The sequence below is a fragment of the Rana temporaria genome, chromosome 2 (genome assembly GCF_905171775.1).
Source record: "Rana temporaria chromosome 2, aRanTem1.1, whole genome shotgun sequence".
Classification (NCBI taxonomy): Eukaryota; Metazoa; Chordata; class Amphibia; order Anura; family Ranidae; genus Rana; species Rana temporaria.
In genome coordinates this window covers 460,469,847-460,490,256 of record NC_053490.1, presented here as the reverse complement: position 1 = coordinate 460,490,256, position 20,410 = coordinate 460,469,847, and the positions used below count along the sequence as shown (strand labels likewise).

The window sequence follows — 20,410 nt, the reverse complement described above, 5'->3', positions numbered from 1 at the left end:
TTCTCCTGTACAGAACAGCAGACCGCCTCTAAGCCCCCATTCACATTGTAACGCCGCGTACGTGGCGTATTTTGCCGCGATTAGGCTACTTTTTTTTTTTCACAAAGAATTGCCATTGATGTCTATGGCCGAACGCCAATGCCGCCTGAAAAAAAGGGTCCGGGACTTGTTTTCAGGCGGCAGGCGTACGGCGTTTATGAGATGTGAACCATCTCATAGACATCAATGGCAATTCTCCCCTCCAGCGGCACGAGCGTCGGGCGTTTTGTCGCCAAGGTGTGAATGGAGCCTAAAGGTGCAGCAATTTTTTTGCACTTTATTGTAGGAATTTTTGCACTATTGATGATTAAGGTTTTCATGTATGCCTGATTTAGTATTTATGATTATTGGGGATTTTTGTATTATCCTAATACACATTGGTTGGGATAGTGCACAATATTATTATTTCCATGCAAATTATAATGCAATGCTTAATACTGCACTACAATTTTTTTTATATCATAGATAACAAAATATATACATGGTGTTGCTAAAAAAAATATATAATATAAAATAAATAAAAAATGCAATACTTGAAATTCAGATTAGTAAAAACAAAAGAAAAACTTAGGATACAAAAGAAAAACTAATAATAAAATGTTACCATCTGCTTTTCAACTCATTCAATTTTCCCTGGTTAGAGCTAGCACACTTCCAACACACAGGCTTTGGAGGTTATGTATACTGTAGATGGGCAAATACACAAGCATCTACTTACATTCCTCCAGTTAAGTAAACCACCTGTATGTTTTATTTATCTGCTCAAAGGGGTACTATAAATAATTTTAAATCTGACTCTACAATGCACAGTGTACGCATCCAGAAAATGGAAAATATTACCTCTAAAGCACACATCCTTGAGGGCAAATATTGTGTTTCATTTCTATTAAGCATTTAATCACACTGGTACCAGCCTGCGGGCAGCATTTTATTAAAAAATAAAAAGGTGTCTCGACATTTGGTCAGGGATGGTATAAAAAGCCCTCCTCAATTTATTGTTAAACAGCTGCTTTGTTTCTTTACATTTGAATTAGATCTCTTCTATTTTTTGTTCTCTTTTTTTTTTTTTTCTATCTGTGCAAGATAGATACGCTCTTACATGAACAAACTTTGATGGAAATTATAAGAATACTTTAGAAGTAAATACTTTATAAATTATAAGAAAACTTTGATGGGAATGAGAACAATACACAAGTGTTATGCTAGGGTCAGTAATTAATAAACATAAAATACTATAAAGAATCTATTTAAAAAATGCAACTGTAATTAACGTGTGTATACCAATAACAGAATCTAATCCGATCCGCCCAGATGGAAGGAGACAAATTCCCTTCTGTTTTTTGAATTGGAGGTAGGTGGGCGTAAACGGACATCTGTCGCTCTGTAGAGGTGAATTGAGGGTCCCATTTGGTCGGGCTGATCGTGTGAAAAGGGCCTAAGACTGCTTTCACACTGATGTGCTGCGGTTTAACCACACCGCGGGTGCAGCGTAGTGCACCCGTGTCTATCCTGAGGGTTAGCTGAACTTTGCTATAGACTCCGCCTGTGGCAAAAGCCAGCGCTGTAGAGGAAGCATTGGCTCATGGGGCTCTGCTCTGCAGCCACTTTCTTCCTCTACCACCAGCCTCATTCACAACACCGATACTGTGGTATGGTGGGTCAACAACCTGCGATCTGGGCTTGCCAACCCACCATTCCAGAGCAGGAGGTCGCGGGCCACATGAGAGGGCTTCGCGGGCCACATGTGGCCCCCGAGCCATTGGTTGGCCACCCCTTCTCTAAAGTAAATGCCACCCTTACAAGTTTATTAATGCACCCAATGCACAGGCAAACTACCTGAACCCATGGCCACTAATGCATTTTACTCAATAAATGTATTTGTAGTCTCTACAAATTGTTTGACTAAAATGTATTAGAGGAGCAGCAATGCACTATGAGTGCACTTCTCCTTTACAGTACACATACATGCTAATGTTAACATAAAGCTGTTAACCATTTTGCAGGTATGGATAAATAAGAGCTAATAAAAAGTCTAAAAAATGTACTCTTCCTTAAGAAAATACGAATACTGGTTGAGTCTGGTGAAGTATTATCTCCCATAAATGAAAAGATTTTACTTAGTCCCTGGTATTTATCCATTTCAGTAAGTTTGTTAACAATGTTGCAAGGCCATTAATTACGAGGTTTCTGCCATTAAAGCTAGGGGAAGTGATGCGCAGGCCATTCCTTCAAATAGTAGCTCCATTTAAATATAGTGGAACCTTGGATTATGAGCATAATCTGTTCCAGAAGAATGCTCGTAATCCAAAGCACGCGCATATCAAAGCGAGTTTCCCCATTGAAGTCAATGGAAGCGAAAATAATTTGTTCCGCATTGACTTCTATGGCATGCAATACCGCATGTGACCAGAGGTGGGGGGGGCGCCGGAGAGCTTCGAAAATACTCAGAAAGGCTCAGGGACAGCTCGGCTGAACTCGGAAAAACTTGGAAAGGCTCAGGAACGGTGTATTTCCGAGTTTTTCTGAGTATTTCCGTACCGGCTCTAATCGGCTCTGCTCGGCTCCAGCGCCCCCGCACCTCTGGCCAAATGCGGTATTGCACACCGCTGTGGCTTAAATCCTGCTCGTTTTGCGAGACAACACTCGCAAACTGAGTCAGGATTTTAAAAAAAAGCTCGTATTGCAAAACGCTCAATAACCACGTTACCCGGAATCTGCGGTTTCACTGTACTGAACCACCTTTTCAGCAGAGGCCACATATCCAACGCCTCAACACTGCATGGATGGTCCAGAGGCATACAATTCTTCAGTAAAATATTTTTACGATACTAAAAATATAAATAATATTAATTGATAAGCCCCCGGAGGAGCGAGAATCAGCCTTACCGGTTTGACACAGTGACACTGTCCCCCGTTTCTTTTTTTTCACTGTCCCCCATTTCAGAATGGGAAATGTGGGGGATTTATCAAAATTCAAGAATGGGGGGGGGGGGGGGGGGTTGTCAGAATGGGAAATGGAGGCCTTATCTGAATGGAGAATGGAGACCTAATCAGAATAGGTAATGGAAGGTTATCAGAATAAGAAAATTTAGGTTTATCAGAATGGAGAATGGGGGGGGGGGTTAGGAGTTGTGATTTTTTCAGAATAGGGAATGAGGGCTTTATAAGAATGGGGAATGAGGGGTTTATCAAAATGGGGAATGGGGGGATTATGAGTTGTGATTTTATCAGAATAGGGAATGAGGGCTTTATAAGAATGGGGAATGAGGGGTTTATCAAAATGGGCAATGGGGGGTTTATCAAAATGGGGAATGGGGGGGTATTAGATGGGGAAAAGGGACAGGGAATTGTCAAAGTAGGGAATATCAGAGCTGGGAGCGGGGGTTTTTCAGAATAAGAAATAGCTGTTCTTTCAAAATAAGAAACAAAGGCTTTATCAGAATAGGGAACCAGGTTTTATCAGAATGGGGAATAGAGACCTTCTCCGATAAGAGAATAGAGGGTTTATCACAATAAGGAATGGGAGGTTATCAGAATAAAAAGGGGGGGGGGTTTATAAGAATGAGGATGGGGGGAGCCGAACTGAGTCTTTGCCCCGGGTGAAAGATTGTCTATCTTTGCCACTGCTTATTAGTATAATATGGATAAATATCCACATAAACATCCATTGAATATGTTTCTAAAAAGTAATTGAAAATAAATAGAGATGTTTTGCTATTTATCAAAGCCGCTTAACATCACAGAACACATCTAGATGAATGTGACTAAATACTATAAGCTAACTACAGTATCTTATAATGAGACAGAAGACACCTCCCCAACCCAATTTTACATTGAGCTTAACATGATGAACACATGTCATTTGAACCTACGCAAATGTAATAAAACTCTCTGACTGTGTGAATAACTATGATTTATAATTTCAAAGCATGATAAATGACAATGGCTGAATTGTTCTCATTATAGAGTAAGTACCTTGTCTTGGCTGTTGAGCTCGTGGTATGGTATATGAGCTGGCAGATATGTGTGAAGAAGGGCACAGAAAGCCAAGCCGTCGCTCCAACTGCTGCTGAAGTTTGTTATATCGATATTCTGTGAAAACACAAAAGCCTGGTAATTAACAACGTGTCCACAAAACACAGGAGGCCAAAGAAGCATTTTTCTCTGGGCAGCTTTAACAACGGTTTTGTTGCAATGTCAATGCTTAAAGTCTAATGAACAATTAATTACTGAAGTTTGCCAAGTCATTCACAGCTTCCTGTATTTGCAGTTATTGGAATAAAACCACGTTTTCTTTTTATACATTATGAGCTCCTGCCAACATGCAATTCAACTGGACTGATGACACAACCCGAGTACAGAATAAACTCAGAACTAAATTAACAGGACAACTGGAAAGCATTGGTCAGTGTAAACATTGCACAGGTTAGTGGTTTGGGTTTTATTTAATTTGTAGAAACTAGAGTGAAGGAAACAAAGTTATAAAAGTTAGATTAGTCCAACAATTGCTGCGTTTTTATAAACTGGATCATAAACAGGACATCTGCAACCTAACTGGTTGACACGTGTAATACCTGCAATTTATTTCAGTTTCCTAAATGTGCCCATCAGGGTTGAATTCTCCATTAGGGGAGTCACGGGGGTTCCACCCCAAACTAGAATGTCTCTGAGTCAGGAGCTATGCCAACACACTAATTTGGTTGAAAATATCATCAATTTCTCCATGTAGTATACATCCAGCTGTCAGTCATAAGAGGTGTGTATACAGTACTACATGCATTGCTTGAGTCAAACTGATCTGATTGATAAAGCAATAAAATATGTATTACATAGAAAGCCTGAAGTTAAAGTTGGCTACAAATTATTTTATAAAAACCTCAAGCGACGAATTAACTGCTAGAATTATTTTTTTGTTCAACTTCATCTGATCTAAAATTTGATACCTAAGTTTTATTTTTTGATTTACTGTTTGGTAGAAAATCTATTGATTAAAATCAGATGTGAGCTTCACTAAGCCCCCTTTACACTTGTGCGACTTGTCCTGCGACTGCAAAGTCACATGACAAGTCGTTCCCCATGATTTCCAATGATAACCATTCATATCTGTGTGACTTCAAATCATTCTGACTTCAAAGTAGTCCCTGTACTACTTTGGTCTAACTTTCAGGCGAGTCGAGGGCCATATACTTCAAGTTTACACAAGCATTCCCTGAAATCGCCACAACATTGCAGTAAAACTGCAGGAAAAAGCACACGACTTTGAAGTTGCAGTAGTGTGAAAGGGGCCTAAATACCGGCTGAAAAACTCCTGCCCTGCAGTCTCAATGTGAAAGCCTGAGGGCTTTCACACTGAGGCGATGCGCTGGCGGGAGGGCAAAAAATCTCCTGTAGGCAGCATCTTTGGAGCAGTGAGAGGAGTGGTGTGTTTACTGCTTCTTTCCATTGAAAACAGCGCGGTAATACCACCAGCAATACGCCTCTGCAGAGGCGCATTGCAGGCGGTATTGAGCCTTTTTCGTCCGTTAGCAGGGGTTAATACTGCACCGCTAGTGGCCGAATACCGCCGCAATTCCGCGGCAATTCCGATGGTATAGCGCCACTAGAAATAGCTGTGCTATACCGCCACCGCGCCCCAGTGTTAAAGGGGCCTTAGAGTATAGTAAATCAAAAACCTTGACTGTTCAATTCAAACCAATCATATGGGTTGAAATACAAAAATAGAGGCTATACTTGGTGTAAACAACATGTCAAGCAATCCACAGATCCAGATTTAAAGGAGTTCACCTTATTTGCAAATTGTACCTTTTATGTATTAATCTGGACCTCCATCCTCTACTTCATCTAGAGAATCACCGCAAGTTAGTATAAGCACCAGCTTAACATTTATAAAAAAATGGTTCATCTGCCTAGATTTTTGGAACAACTTCCTATTTTTTAAAGTGGAAGTAAACCCTTCAATTTGATAGTTACAAAAACAGTTAACATTCCCGGCCTGTCGGAAATGCTAGCTGTTTGTGCTCTCAACCAAACCATCCAATGGCTGGTTTCATAACAGGTCACATGTACAGCATCATGGCAGTTGCAGATTAAACAGAGGTCAAGATGGCCGCTTCCTTGGCTGAAAACGATAGGAGGGTTTACTTCTACTTTAAATATGGCTCCTACCAAAGAAAATGTAACATTGTAAACACATTTTAATCAAATTGTCAGTCTGAATTTACAAAATTTGCATAACATCAGGCAGCTGAAGACCTCTCATTAGTATGCAAAATTAAATATATTTCCATAATTGTCTTTTTATATAACAAAACTTGTATTTGACTTTTCTGTAGATCTTTAAAATTAAAAATGGAGAGTAAAAATGGTTTAGTAAATTATTGCTAGCTGGAAAATGTGTTCTACATCTGTATATTTTCTAAAAAGGTCTATAGAGTGCAATATATAGCATCTTCTATATAAAAGTCCTATTGCTTATAACAGTAAGTCAAGAACTATGAGGGACTTTAGAAGAACGAGCAGATACCCACAATGATCAGCTTTTCTCGATGTATTCCTAGCATTGGATTTCATCTCATCATTTTCAACTGATCCTGCCTAAATGAAATGAATTCCCAGGATGCCTGTGTCCATGCCAGAGTGATTACTGAAATAGCCCAGGTTCAGAGCAATGCATTCAGCTGCACATTTCTGTCTGAATCTTATTGCCATCAGCTCAGGACCTGTTTCAGTTCAGTCGGCAAACAACATGCAGCAATATATGAAATACCTTAATAAGTGCAAATGCCTTAAAGGGACACTAAAGGCAGAATTTTTTTTTTTTAAATAACAAACATGTTATTACTTACCTTCTTCCATGCAAAAGCTTTCCACGTTTATGCGAGCTCCCTCGCATGGTGGAAAGCTTTTGCGAGCGCGCTCCCGTGATACATCGGCGGCCATAGCCGCCGACTGTATCACTCGGCCCCGCCCCCCGGCGCGCCACGTCATCCTCTGTGATTGACAGCAGCGCCAGCCAATGGCTGCGCTGCTATCAATCCGACCAGCCTAGCCAATCAACGGCCAGGCTGGGACCCCGAACAAGATGACAAGCATGCGCCCAGGACTTTCAAACGGTGAGGTAAGTAAAGGTAAAAACTTTTACCTTTACAACCCCTTTAATATGTGCAAAAAAACATATAGATGTTTTTATGATCTATTGTAACTTTGAAGGGACAATTTAGAGCATTAAAGTGGAGGTTCACCCAAAAAAAAAAATTCTAATAGCCAGATTCAGGTAGAGATACGACGGCGTTTCAGTAGATACGCCGTCATAACTCCGAATCTGCGCCGTCGTATATTTAAGCGTATTCTCAAATTGAGATATGCTTAAATGTTGCTAAGATACGACCGCCGGCGCCGTCGTATCTTAGCTGTCTATTTACGCTGGCCGCTAGGGGCGTGTACGCTGATTTACGCCTAAAATACGTAAATCAGCGAGATACGCCTATTCACGAACATACGCTTGCCCGTCGCAGTAAAGATACGCCGTTTACGCAAGGCGTTTTCAGGCGTAAAGATAAACCACCAAAAAGATGGCGCAGCCAATGTTAAGTATGGACGTCGGAACCGCGTCAAATTTTTCACGGTTTACGTTGTTTGCGTAAGTCATCCGTGAATGGGGCTGGCCATAATTTACGTTCACGTCTAAACCAATGAGTCTTTGCGGCGTAATTTGGAGCATGCGCACTGGGTTACGTCCACGGACGGCGCATGTGCCTTTCGTTCAAAACGTCATTTACGCGGGGTCATGCTTAATTTACATAAAACACGCCCGCCTCTTCCACATTTGAATTAGGCGCGCTTACGCCGGCACATTTACACTACGCCGCCGTAACTTAGGACGCAAGTCGTTTGTGAATACTGCACTTGCTTCTTTAACTTACGGGGGCGTAGCGTATATGAGATACGCTACGCCTGCCTAAAGTTAGGCACGTCTACCTGAATCTGGCTATAAGATTACATCCAGCATACTAACGACATGTAAAGTATGCTAGTATTTTTTTTTTCTCCGTAAATACCGTGTAATTGTTATTTTCGCCGGGCTTCCGGGTTCTGATTACTGCGGGACTGGGCGTTTCTATTGAAAGCTTAGCAGATTGACGTCTGGTGAAAATCTTCCCATGTCGCACACACCACGCGTCACCAGTTTTCCGTAAATAGCCGACATGCGAGTCGGCGCTATACAGCGCCTGCGCCCGCCGTGTAGAGCTGACTGCACAGGCGCCGGCTATTTACGGAAAACTGGTGACGCGCGGTGTATGTGACATGGGAAGATTTTCACCAGACGTCAATCAGCTAAGCTTTCAATAGGAACGCCCAGTCCCGCAGTAATCAGAACCCGGAAGCCCGGCGAAAATAACAATTACACGATATGTACGGAGAAAAAAAAATACCAGCATACTTTACATGTCGTTCGCTGGATGTAATCTTAGAAAAAAAAATTTGGGTGTACCCCCGCTTGAAGAAATATCTGAACAGAACCGTTCACATCAATCACTGCATGGATAGAATCGAACGTCCTTTCAGTGACACACATTTGTGGAACCAAAAAACTTTATTAAAGTGGAGTTCCACCCATTTTTTTATGTTTGTCTGTGCTGCATGCCCTAATCTCATAGTGTTCAGAATGGACAATTTTTATTTATTTTGTTGCTTGTAAATACCTTTATTTTGTAGTCCTTCATTACTTCCTCCTCCTTATTAGCCTAGGCTATTAAGTCACAAGGCTATTCGCAAGGGTTTCTGGGATAGGCATCATGTATCCCAGTAGTCCTTGCAAATAGCCTATTTGCATAGAGAAGGGACGGCAACTTCTTCTGACACTCCCGTTGCTATGGAAACCTGACTGAAACCTATTACATGGCTTGTGCAGCACTGAGCATGTGCGAGATCTGCAAGGCTAAAATCCAGGAAGTCATACAGTCTGGCTTCATGATGCCCACACTTAAGATGGCCACGGTCTATTTCTAGATTATAAACTAACTAAATGCTCTAACAACCTAACAAAACGGACCTTAGTTTACAGACTAACTTTACTAGACTACATTAAGCTTGTGTATTACAGGGGTATTTATATTTAAAAAGTGAAATTGTCGGTGGAACTCCCCTTTAAGCATAGCCAACATGTTTTGAATTATTCATATCAATTAACCCATCTCCAGCCATAGGGTGATAAATGAGCACTGGCAATGCACCCTTTGATGCCCAAAGGGGTATATTAGTCATATATCGGTCATCCATTTTTTTCTTTTTACAGCTGTAAGGCCGGATTCACACCTATACGAATTGGTTAACAAAAGAAACCCGCGCCACAAACAATCTATTTAGATACACAGTCTATGAGGGTGTAATTTGGTCCGTAGTTGATTAGATGGCACTTGTAAGATCACGGGTTATTGAGATACAATCCTGGCAATGGTAGCTCCTACGTTCCACACCACCCAGTGACACATATACACAAAGTGACCCTCCACCGGAAAGAAAAGCCGCTTACCAGAAGGCAAGCGGTTAGGGCAGATGGCTATAACCCAGCCTAGGCCTTTAATCCTTGGATATTTTCACCAGGAAGCCCTCCGTCCCCTGAGCGTGATGTTCCTCAGCTCCACCGTTTAAATATGGACAAGAAAAGAGGCGCACATAGCGTAACTCTGCGACATACACTTTTATTTAAAAAAGGATAAAATATACTTACAAACGAGCGTGTAAAATGAGCATAACAATAAAATTGCCGGCCGGCATACAGGAGCCCTACTCCTTGGCGTGGTGACGTCACTGCGTGATCCTCCCAGACGAGTTTTGTCGCTATTGGACGTTGTTTTTGCAGAAGTTTTCACTTTTAACCCCTGATAGCGACTGAAAAAGGGTTAAAACCGCCCGCAATCTGCCGCTGCAGTGGCGCTTTGCCGGTGGCGCTGCCTATTGATTTCAATGGGCAGGCGCGCTTTAGGAAATACACCGCTCCTACAGCGCTGCAAAGATGCAGCTAGCAGGACTTTTTTTACTGTCCTGTCAGCACACTGCTCCAGTGTGAAAGCCTTTGGACTTTCACATTGGAGTGAGAGAAGAGGCTCCTTCAAGGTGCTTTGCAGGCGCTATTTTTAGCGTTATAGCGCCTGCAAAGCGCCTCATTGTGAAAGTAGCCTTAGACGTGCTCCTATTATCTCTCCAAAAATGTCATTTTTCTTGTAGGGGATGCCTGAAATCTGACTTGCATCTTAGGCAGACTTCTGGAAAAATTAGTGAGCCAATCACACAAGCAGGAAATTATGTTTCTGGGGAGTAGTCAGTATACACAATTTGTACAGAACAACTCCAAGTAGCCATACTGCATTCTCAGAAAATTACATCGGCTGCAGGTTGAAAAGGAAAGGTAATTTTTAATAACATTCAATTACAATATGATTGGTGTCACAATTATATGCGCTATATTTTTTATTTGCCATTTTTTTCCCTGCAAAAGTGGAGTTACCCTTTAAGTTTTTTTTTTTTATCAAAGCTTAATTGAACAAGCTGAAGTTAGAAGCTGGTTGGCTACCATGCACAGCTGCACCAGATTTTGCACTCAAGTTTTAGTAAATCAACCCCATTGTATGCAAAGGTAACACACTTTACAAAGTATGTGTAAACTCTGTTATTAAATAATCTCATATAGTTATATATATACGAGTTATATATATTATATGGGTGATTCTAGAAGTGTTGGGACTTCAAAAAATCTCATATAGTATTTAACATAACAATATTTCAAACGTTTATTAAATTTTTTTTTTTTTTAAATGTACAACTTTAATTTAAATAATATCTGGTGATCCTGTTATGATGGTTATTGTTCCAGCACGTCCTGTTATAGCTCTCTTTCTCTTAATGGTTTTCCTGCATTGTCACCTTGTCACATAAGCCCCTGGTGGAGACTATAATATCAAAAGCTCATTGCACAGGCTGTGACCTCTGATGACGACTTGACACTGAAACGTGCAAGGTGTGGCATGGTTTGTGACGTCATTCCGCACAGCTTAGGGAGAAAACCGGAGCCAGGAATGCTTATGAGCTTAAGTGTGTAATTCTTGTTGGGCTGACACTCACTGATTGTAAGTGCACTACTTTTTTGATGTCTAATAAAATGGTAAAATATTAACACTATGGTTCCCTTTCTTTCCATCTAAAAAAACTATATATATATATATATATAGATATATATATATATATATATATATATATATATATATAGATATAGATATATCTATCTATCTATCTATATATATATATATATATACACACACGTGAGAAAATGCGATGACTGGAAGATGAGGATTAACCCATTATGTGCTGGAGAGGATTCCCTATCTATCAAGATAGGTTTTTAAAGTCAAAGATACATTTTTACCACATCAACTGATTGGTTTCCTATTTGGCGAGTACGTGGTGTGCTTAGGGAGAGGTCATGTGGTAATCACTGGAGAAATTGGACATCACTCATGGAACTGTTTTGCACTACAGCACTTGGAAACATTTTATAGTGTTTCTATGAACTGCACAACTTTTGCACTCAATATGAATTGTGTGGATATATAAATAACTTATTTGCAATATCATACATAGAAGTCAATATGTTGATGAATTATTCAATGATTTTCTGCACCTGTTAACTGCTTGCCGACCAGCCGCCAAAGTTATACGGCGGCAGATCGGCTCTGCTGAGCGAGATCACGTAGGTATACGTTATCTCGATGTTCAGCTGATAGTGGTGCGCGCGAGCGCATGCCCCCCGCTCGCCGCTGACGCAATCGCTCGTTACAGAGCGAGAACCAGGAGCTGTGTGTGTAAACATACAGCTCCCGGTCCTGTCAGGGGGAGAAATGCCTGATCGTCTGTTCATACAATGTATGAACAGCGATCAGTCATTTCCCCAAGTCAGCCGTCCCCTTTTAGTTAGAACACACCTAGGGAACATAATTAACCCCTTCCTCGCCCCCTAGTGTTAACCCCTTCCCTGCCAGTGGCATTTTTATAGTAATCAATGCATTTCTATAGCACTGATCGCTATAAAAATGTCAATGGTCCCAAAAATGTGTCAAAAGTGTCCGCCATAATGTCGCAGTACCGATAAAAAATCGCTGATCGCCGCGATTACTAGTAAAAAAAAAAATATTAATAAAAATGCCATAAAACTATGCCCTATTTTGTAAACGCTATAACTTTTGCGCAAACCAATCAATAAATGCTTATTGAGAAAAATATGTAGAAGAATACGTACCGGCCTAAACTGAGGAAAAAAATAGTTTTTTTTATATATTTTTGGTCAATATTTATTATAGCAAAAAGTTAAAAATATTATTTTTTTTTCAAAATTGTCGCTCTATTTTTGTTTATAGTGCAAAAACTAAAAACCGCAGAGGTGATCAAATCCCACCAAAAGAAAGCTCTATTTGTGGAAAAAAAAGGACGCCAATTTTGTTTGGGAGCCACGTCGCACGACCGCGCAATTGTCAGTTAAAGCGACGCAGTGCCGAATCGCAAAAAGTGGCCCGGTCATTGGCCAGCAATATGGTTCCGGGGCTTAAGTGGTTAACAATTCATTGGTTGTTTTTCACATTTTTTCAGATAGATTTTTCTTTAAAAAAAAATGTTTTTCACCTTGATGAATTTTTTACATAAATGTAGTTCTAATGAATTACAGAGATATATATTTTTCTGGATTCATTCATTTTTGCTGGATTCAAAAATGGTAGAGGAGATTGTGGATGATATCATGGCACAGAATCTATACAGCCAAACCTCACCGAGCGCCATGTTATCATACTCCTATCAGCCTAGCTCCATATACCTTCACTGAAATAAAAATAAATACTTTGGGCCCGATTCACAGCCGAGATATGACGAAGTATCTCAGATACTCCGTCGTATCTCTCAGAGTATCTATGCGACGGATTCATAGAATCAGTTATGCATAGATAGCCCTTAGATCAGACAGGTGTAATTGTTTTACACTGTCGGATCTTAGGATGCACTACCGCGGCCGCCGCTGGGGGGAGTTTGCGTCGTAAACCAGCGTCGGGTATGCAAATTAGTAGTTACGGCGATCCACGACGGTTTTTCGCGTTCGCTACGTCGCTGCTAGTCTAGTTTCCCGTCGCAAAGTTAGTTGTCGTTTTCGATGCCCTAACTTTACACAGCACACGTATGTGCTGTATAAAGTATGGCCGTCGTTCCCGCGTCGAAATTAAAAAATGTTCCTTCTTGCGTAAGACGTCCGGGAATACGGAAGTACGCTACGCACGTCGCCATTCGAAAAAATGATGTCACTTCACGCAAAGCACGGCGGGAAATTCAAAAGGGAGCATGCGCAGTAGGTCCGGCACGGGAGCGCGCCTAATTTAAATGGCACACGCCCCTTTGAATTACGCGGGCTTACGCCGGAGGCCGCCAGCGTAAGTTTTCTCGCAAGTGCTTTGTGAATCAGGCACTTGCGATGAAAACTTGCGGCGGTGTAACGTATCTACGATACGTTACGCCGCCGCGATTCTACGTGAATCTGGCCCTTTGTGCTGAAAGTTTTTTTCTTTTTTGTTCCAATGACTAAATGCTGGTCAAAAGACTGCAGCAGAACTTGTACTTGAGAATGTGACACCTCCTGGAAGGTCACCAGAAACATTGTAGCATCAAAGGAAGAGCCTCCAGGTCATACATCGTCAGGCTGGATTTTCCAGTATAAACGAACTGAAAGTGAGAACTACAGCTAAGACTGTCTGCCAAGAACACATACAATTGCTTAATTACAATCACAAAAGGAAGAACACTTAGAGAACTATAAATAACACATACTTTGTTAAACCTGGTGGTTGGAGCAGTTTAAATTTGTATTTGTGGAGGTTAAATAAAGCCATGGTGTCAACTGTCTTGCCTCATGGTAGGAAATGTATTTATGATGACGAAAAAACAACCCAATTATATTCCACCATGGTGATTAAACCATTCTAGAAACTATAAGCTTGTATGGGTAGGGCTCTCTCTCCTAGGGTTTTTTGCTATGGCTACGGATGGATAAACAGCCATATGTACTCGTCCTTGGAACATTTGGAAGTATAGTATTACCTGTATTGCGCTTTGTTTTAGCTTTTTCTTTTACTACCTACTTTAAGGTGCTGAATCTTTAAAGCCTAACTCCAGGCACAAAAAACCCTACTTGGCAGTGGGATCCCCCTGCACCGCAAGGGTAAATGCTCATTAAAGCAGTACTTCACCTTAAAAAGGAAATTCCACTATAACACCTCCTTCCCCTCTCTTTTCAAACTTATGAAGGTTTTTTTTGAGGGGGAGGTGAGTGGGTACCGGTTCCTATTTCTACTCCAACTGCCTAGGGCGGCGATCAGCGCAAAAGTTCTCTCCCCCTTCCCGCCCGCATCACTTACTAGCAATGGCTGTGAAGCTGCAAGGAGTCACAGCCAGCTACCCTTAGTAAACATGCTGCCACCGGGGGACCTGATGACCAGCAAAGAACTGGTCTGGGTGAGAACAGGGCTGGATTCCTGGACAGGTAAGGGTTTGTAGCTGCCGACTTTTAATAAAGTGAATATTCTCTTTAAGTCTAGAGGTTTGCATTAAAGTCTATATTACTTACCTGTCTGATCAATATTCCAATCGCACACGTTCCTGGTAAAAATGGCTCATACAAAAAATGGTGGGTGCTGCAACGATTACCAGCTGGGTCCTGGAGACATCAAACAATCGAACATATTCGCCAGCACACCAAGGATCGTCCAAAAAAGTTTTATTACAAAAAAATCACATACCAAAAGGTGCAACGTTTCGGAGTCACGCAGGACCCCTTCGTCAGGCATGTGCCTCCGAAACGTTGCACCTTTTGTTATGTGATTTTTTTGTGTGCTGGCGAAAATGTTCGATTATATTACTTACCCAACTCCTTTCTCCAGCAGGCTCTGGTGCTGCTCTCCTCTCCCCAAATCTCTGGTCTGTGGGCTTTGTGTCATCACGTACAATGTACTGTCTATGGGGGTGAGCATGTGACTATGGTTGAGAGCAGCTTACAGAGGAGGTTAAGAAAAAAAAATAACAAAAAAATCGCAGACTCGATTGACCACTCTTTTTTCTGACGTCACTTTTCTATATTTCTATGAATCCGGGGAGCCTGCAAGAATTGTTAGTCAGGCAAGGAATACAGCCTCTTCTGCAATCCCCTAGATTTTATGATAATTTATCCCTTGCAGTGTGTGTGTGTGGGGGGGGGGGGGGGGGCTCACTGCATGGGTATTTTTTTGTCATGGCTGGAGTTGGGCTTTAATACCTGGTCAGTCACTGACCAGAAAATAATTTCTGCATTTCCAGTGACTGACACAGAACTAGAACTGTAGAGCTAGCTGTTCAAGATCTGTGACCTGTCATACAAAGATGGAGATGACAACGCTAAAATTTGCAGCTTTAATAAAAAAAATAAAAAAAAGACGACTGCAATGGCACCACACATACATCTATCCTGATAAATTGGCCAACAGACAGATAATTTCATTTTAAAGAAGCACTGTTAAAAAAAAAATGCACAATTAAAGTGATATTAAAGTAACTAAAAAGAAAAAAGGGTTATTCTAACCTGCTCTGTGCAACAATAATGCACAGAAACAATGTTTTCCTTCTCTTCTCACAGTCCCTGCTAGCCCTTGCAGGTTCCTCCCTCCTTCAGGTGCCTCCTTTAGCAAACCAGGCACTCTAAGAGGCGCACATGCACATGTGTTCCTGTTGGGTCCTACGTGGGGCTGTGTACGTCCACAGATACACACAGAGCAGGTAAGTCATGCCCCTTTCCCTCCTTACAGCATTTTGGCTGCCATCAGCTGGAAGTGATAAAGGTAGGCGCTAGCCCTTTAAATTTCAAGTGATTAAAACACCAATACAAAATAATTTTTAATTGGCTTTAAATTACTGCTTGAAGCTACCCGAATAAAAATGTAATATTTGCACTGCACAATAAAATTAGGAAATTATCTTTAAAGCAGAACTAAATTGAAAGTAAGAAAAACATTTTTTTTTTTAACTGTAGACTAACTGCATCACATGTGCAGTGCAGATGCCGATGTAACTTCCATAGTAATGCATGGGATTTGCGCCATCAGTAGCCAACCAAAGACTAATGATAGAAGAGTCTGAACCCGGAAAAAGACTGTGGCAACAGCAGCAATGGAGCAACAAGGAGGAGCACAGACTCACATTGTTAGAAGAGGGCATGCTAAAAGGTGCAGCTGACAAAATGTGTAAACGATCACTTTATGGCACGAGCTCCAAGCAGGGCTGGTGCAAGGATTTTTGACACCCTAGGCGAGGCCTCATTTTGCTGCCCCCCCTGGCTCCACACCTGACCTTACCCCCTTTGCCCTGCCCATGTATACCCCACCTTTTTAATAAAGCGCTCCCTAAAATGCAGCCCAGCAGCACCCATCAAATGCAGCCTCACGATTGCCCATCAAATGCAGCCTCATCAGTTCCCATCAAATGCAGCCTACCTGTGCCCATCAATGAATGTTTCCTTGTTTCCATTAATTCGGGAGTCGGGGGACAGACACAGGCCTCCGCCACACTATGTGTGAACGAAGTGGCTGCTGCCTGATGATGCTGAGACTTGGTTGCTTGCTGCAGAGAGAAGAGAGTGGCCGGGCGCCCTAGGCAGCAGTACACTCTAGGTGGATGCCTAGTTTGCCTAGTGATAGAACCGGCCCTGGCTCCAAGGGGAACCAAGTGGATACACGTCATGATGCCATCTGAATGGTTTACATGGTTTACAACTAGTTTTTGGAATATGTCCTGCATGGAAATTCAGCGTATTGTTTCATTAGAAAAGGCATAAATCCAGCCTTATTGACTAGAGAGTACTTTACAGGATTTTTTATCGAATGTTTTAGGAGATAAATTACTATAACTAATCACATTGCTTATTTCTGTGAACTGTGTTTATTTATGTCCCCCAAAACAGCTGGCAGTTTTAATCAATGTGAGTTATTTCACAGCATATTACCCTCTAGATAAAACTATATCCAACTCAATAAACACAGCAGAGCATGACCATAAATGGTACCACCTGATGTCATAAGAACAATGAAAAGAATGGGCAGATAAAACAATTGTAGATGGTGATTTAAAGATCAGTTCAGTCAATTGAGTTTAAAAATCACTTAAAGCGGAGCTCCACCTTAAGGTGGAACTCCCGCTGATCGGAACCCTCCCCCCCTCCGGTGTCACATTTCAGGGGGAGGGGGTGCAGATACCTGTCTAAAGACAGGTATTTGCACCCACTTCCGGCCACACTGCAGGCATGACGTCACCTCCCATCCCCCCCGTTGTGTTCTGGGAACACTCGGCTCCCAGTACACAGCGGGAGCCAATCGACAGGCGTAGCGCGACTCGCGCATGCGCCGTAGGGAACCGGGCAGTGAAGCCGGAGCGCTTCACTTCCTAGTTCCCTCAGCGAGGATGACGGGGGGGCAGCAGAGTGATGAGCGATTGCTCATCCTCTGCTGCGGATGGCGCTGGACTCCAGGACAGGTAAGTGTCCTAATATTAAAAGTCAGCAGCTGCAGTATTTGTAGCTGCTGGCTTTTAATATTTTTTTTTCAGCGGACATCCACTTTAATATGATCAAGCATAGAAAGAGTACGCTGCTCGCTGCAAAATAAATCTCTTTTTTGGTTTAGACCAACACAAGGGGATTCATAAACAAATTTACTTGGGTACGTCACGCACACATTTCAGTTACACCATAACGGACATTGTTGGCTTGAGTTTACTGTAAAACCACAAGTGACAGTTTTTATTGCTCCTAAGCCAGACGTTTGTATCAACATTATTTACTCACAATGTGACCTTCTGTGCAAAGTCAATGTGAACAATGAGAACATCCTATATTCCATGGAACATTAAAGGCTGAGAAATGACGCAGTCCAAACGTGTACTAATGTTCAAGTAATGACATTCCTCTTTGCAGTATATTAATCATTGAACACTGTATGTAGAGAGTTGTTTTGTAAATCTGATTATTCCAAAAACGTAGCTAATAATCTTGCTGTAATTTGCTTTAGATATACAGTTCATTTATTATTTCGGTTTATACATTTTTACTGAATACATAAACTCCACTTAAAGTGGGTCTGAATTCAAAAAGTGAACATGAGCTCTATTATAGGGAACATCTAGAAATGTTTTGACTGTTAGTCTCAAGAAGTTTGAAGAAGTCAGTACTGTGCCACTAACTGTCCTCCTTCCTGGAGGGGATACTGTACCCAAGGACCTGCATTGCATGCATTCCGCTATTTCTGCTTCATTCGCATTTCTTTCTTAAATATTTGCTAACCAGTATTCAGATTACCAGTTATCAGGGGGCAGTTCTGGCATTAAATTGGGTCTCCACCCAAAAAGGAAAGCTTCACTTGTTTGCATCCTACCCCCCTCCACTGCCACATTTTTTGGGGGGCGAGGGGAGCGCGAGTACCTGGTTTTGATAGGTACCCGCTCCCACTTCCAGGTAAGATTGTTGATCTGTGACTTAGGACATGTGCAAGAACCCCCCCCCCCCTGCTGCCTTCTGGGACACACACAGAAAGCGCAGGGTGACTCGTGCATTTGCAGTAGGAATCAGCTGCAATGCTTCACTTCCTGTTTCCTTTACTACAAATGCCAGCGCTTGCACCTGAAGCCAACTGAAGAATCGGCTTGGGGTGCTAACATCGTGGGATCCCTGAGCAGGTAAGTGTCCTTATATTAAAACTCAGCAGCTACAGTATTTGTAGCTGCTGACTTATTTTTTTCTGAAGAAGCCTGGAGCTCCTCTTTAAAGTGGAACTAAAGGCTTTTTATTGCAGAAGAATAACCTTCTTGCCTGCTTGCTTGCATTCTTCTTTAGAATGTACACTGAGCTACGCATGCACAGCTCGGTTTACTTTTCGGCACAGATCCTGTGTGCCAGGATGACTGAACTTCTGTGCATGTACAGGAGGGTTATCATTTTGCGCTGGTCAATGGAGATGGCCACATTCCAGCAAATGGAAGAAGTCGAATAGAAGATGTTGGTACAGGTGGTGAACCTTGGACGGTTAAAGGAAAGGACAGTAAATATTGTGGACTTTATTCCATTCTAAGAAGGCAAAGCCATGTTTGTCTACCAAGGAGGCCACCTCCACACACAGTCACAGTGCAGAACAAGGCATGGCAAGTCTGTAAAAAGCTTAGCTGAAGGGAGTCTACAGGACACAGCTTCCATAGTCCAGGTTCTTTTTAAAGCCCAACGACAGACATTTTTTTCCTACGGAGTAGGTAAAAGTCAGAACTTCGGTCTGATTTTTCTTGCCGTTTGTGGTCTTATTGGAGTATTTTTTCCCTCACTTTCTGACATACTGTAGAGCCCTTTCCTGCTGTATCAAAAAATAAATGGGTATTGTCTGGAGTTGTCCACTAGCATTTCCCCCCACCACCCAGTAAAATTCTGACTTTAATTCTTAACTTAATCCTGAGATTTTTACTAAGCGGCCCTGTCAATCGCCTCCTGGCTATGTTTAGCTCTTACTGGTCATACAAGCTGCTGGGCATATTCTTTCCTATGGCTGGCACATAATCATGCCAGCCCCCAGCCATCGGAAAGAATAGACTGAGCAGTGCACAAGCACAAGAATTTCTACTGCGAAGGGTGTGTGGTTTCGAGCATGGCCATACAGTGAAGATCTCAAGAGGGGAAATAAAGGCACGCATTTGACTAGGTGGCCGTTACTAAGGGGATGGTGGGAATTGTTGCCCTTTAACCACTTGCCGACCTCATCAAGTCAATTTATCTTCGGCAGGTAGGCTCTCCTGCGTGCCCGTGGACTCTACACCTGCTAGCGACCCTTAATCGCTGTGTACAGGAGGCAGAAGGGGGAACTGCCTATGAAAACAAGGAGATTCCCTGTTCTGCCTAATGACATGTCAGATCTTCTGTTGCTAGTGATCGGGAACAGTGATCTCTCATGTCTCTGGTAGCCCATCCCCCTACAGTTAGAACACACCCAGAGAACATAGTTAACCACTTAAGGACCCGCTCATGTACATATACGCTCATGCCACAACCGAGATATCAATCTTTTCAGTGAGCGGTCCTCTAAACGATAACGGTGGTCTCTGCAGTGGATTGACCGCAAGATCCCCGTTATCGACAGCGGGAGAGGGCCCCCCTCCCGCCGCTCTCCCGCGCCCTCCGCCGCTTACCGGAGCTGTCGGCAGGCAAGATGGCCCCCACCCGTCTCCATAGCATAGCAGGGCGGAAGCGACGTCAAAACTTCACTTCCGCCCATGTTTCATAAAG

The 20,410-nt window shown here is 42.2% G+C and overlaps 1 protein-coding gene across 4 annotated transcripts in view; it reads right to left on the bottom strand.

Moving 5' to 3' along the window:
• SPECC1 (sperm antigen with calponin homology and coiled-coil domains 1) overlaps nucleotides 1-20,410 on the bottom strand; it is a 502,835-nt gene that overhangs the window by 15,985 nt on the left and 466,440 nt on the right. For all 4 annotated transcript variants that reach the window (XM_040338598.1, XM_040338595.1, XM_040338594.1 and 1 more), the window contains one exon: nucleotides 4,015-4,131. In XM_040338598.1, coding sequence (XP_040194532.1) covers nucleotides 4,015-4,131 — 117 coding nt within the window. The remainder of the gene's footprint in view (nucleotides 1-4,014; nucleotides 4,132-20,410) is intronic.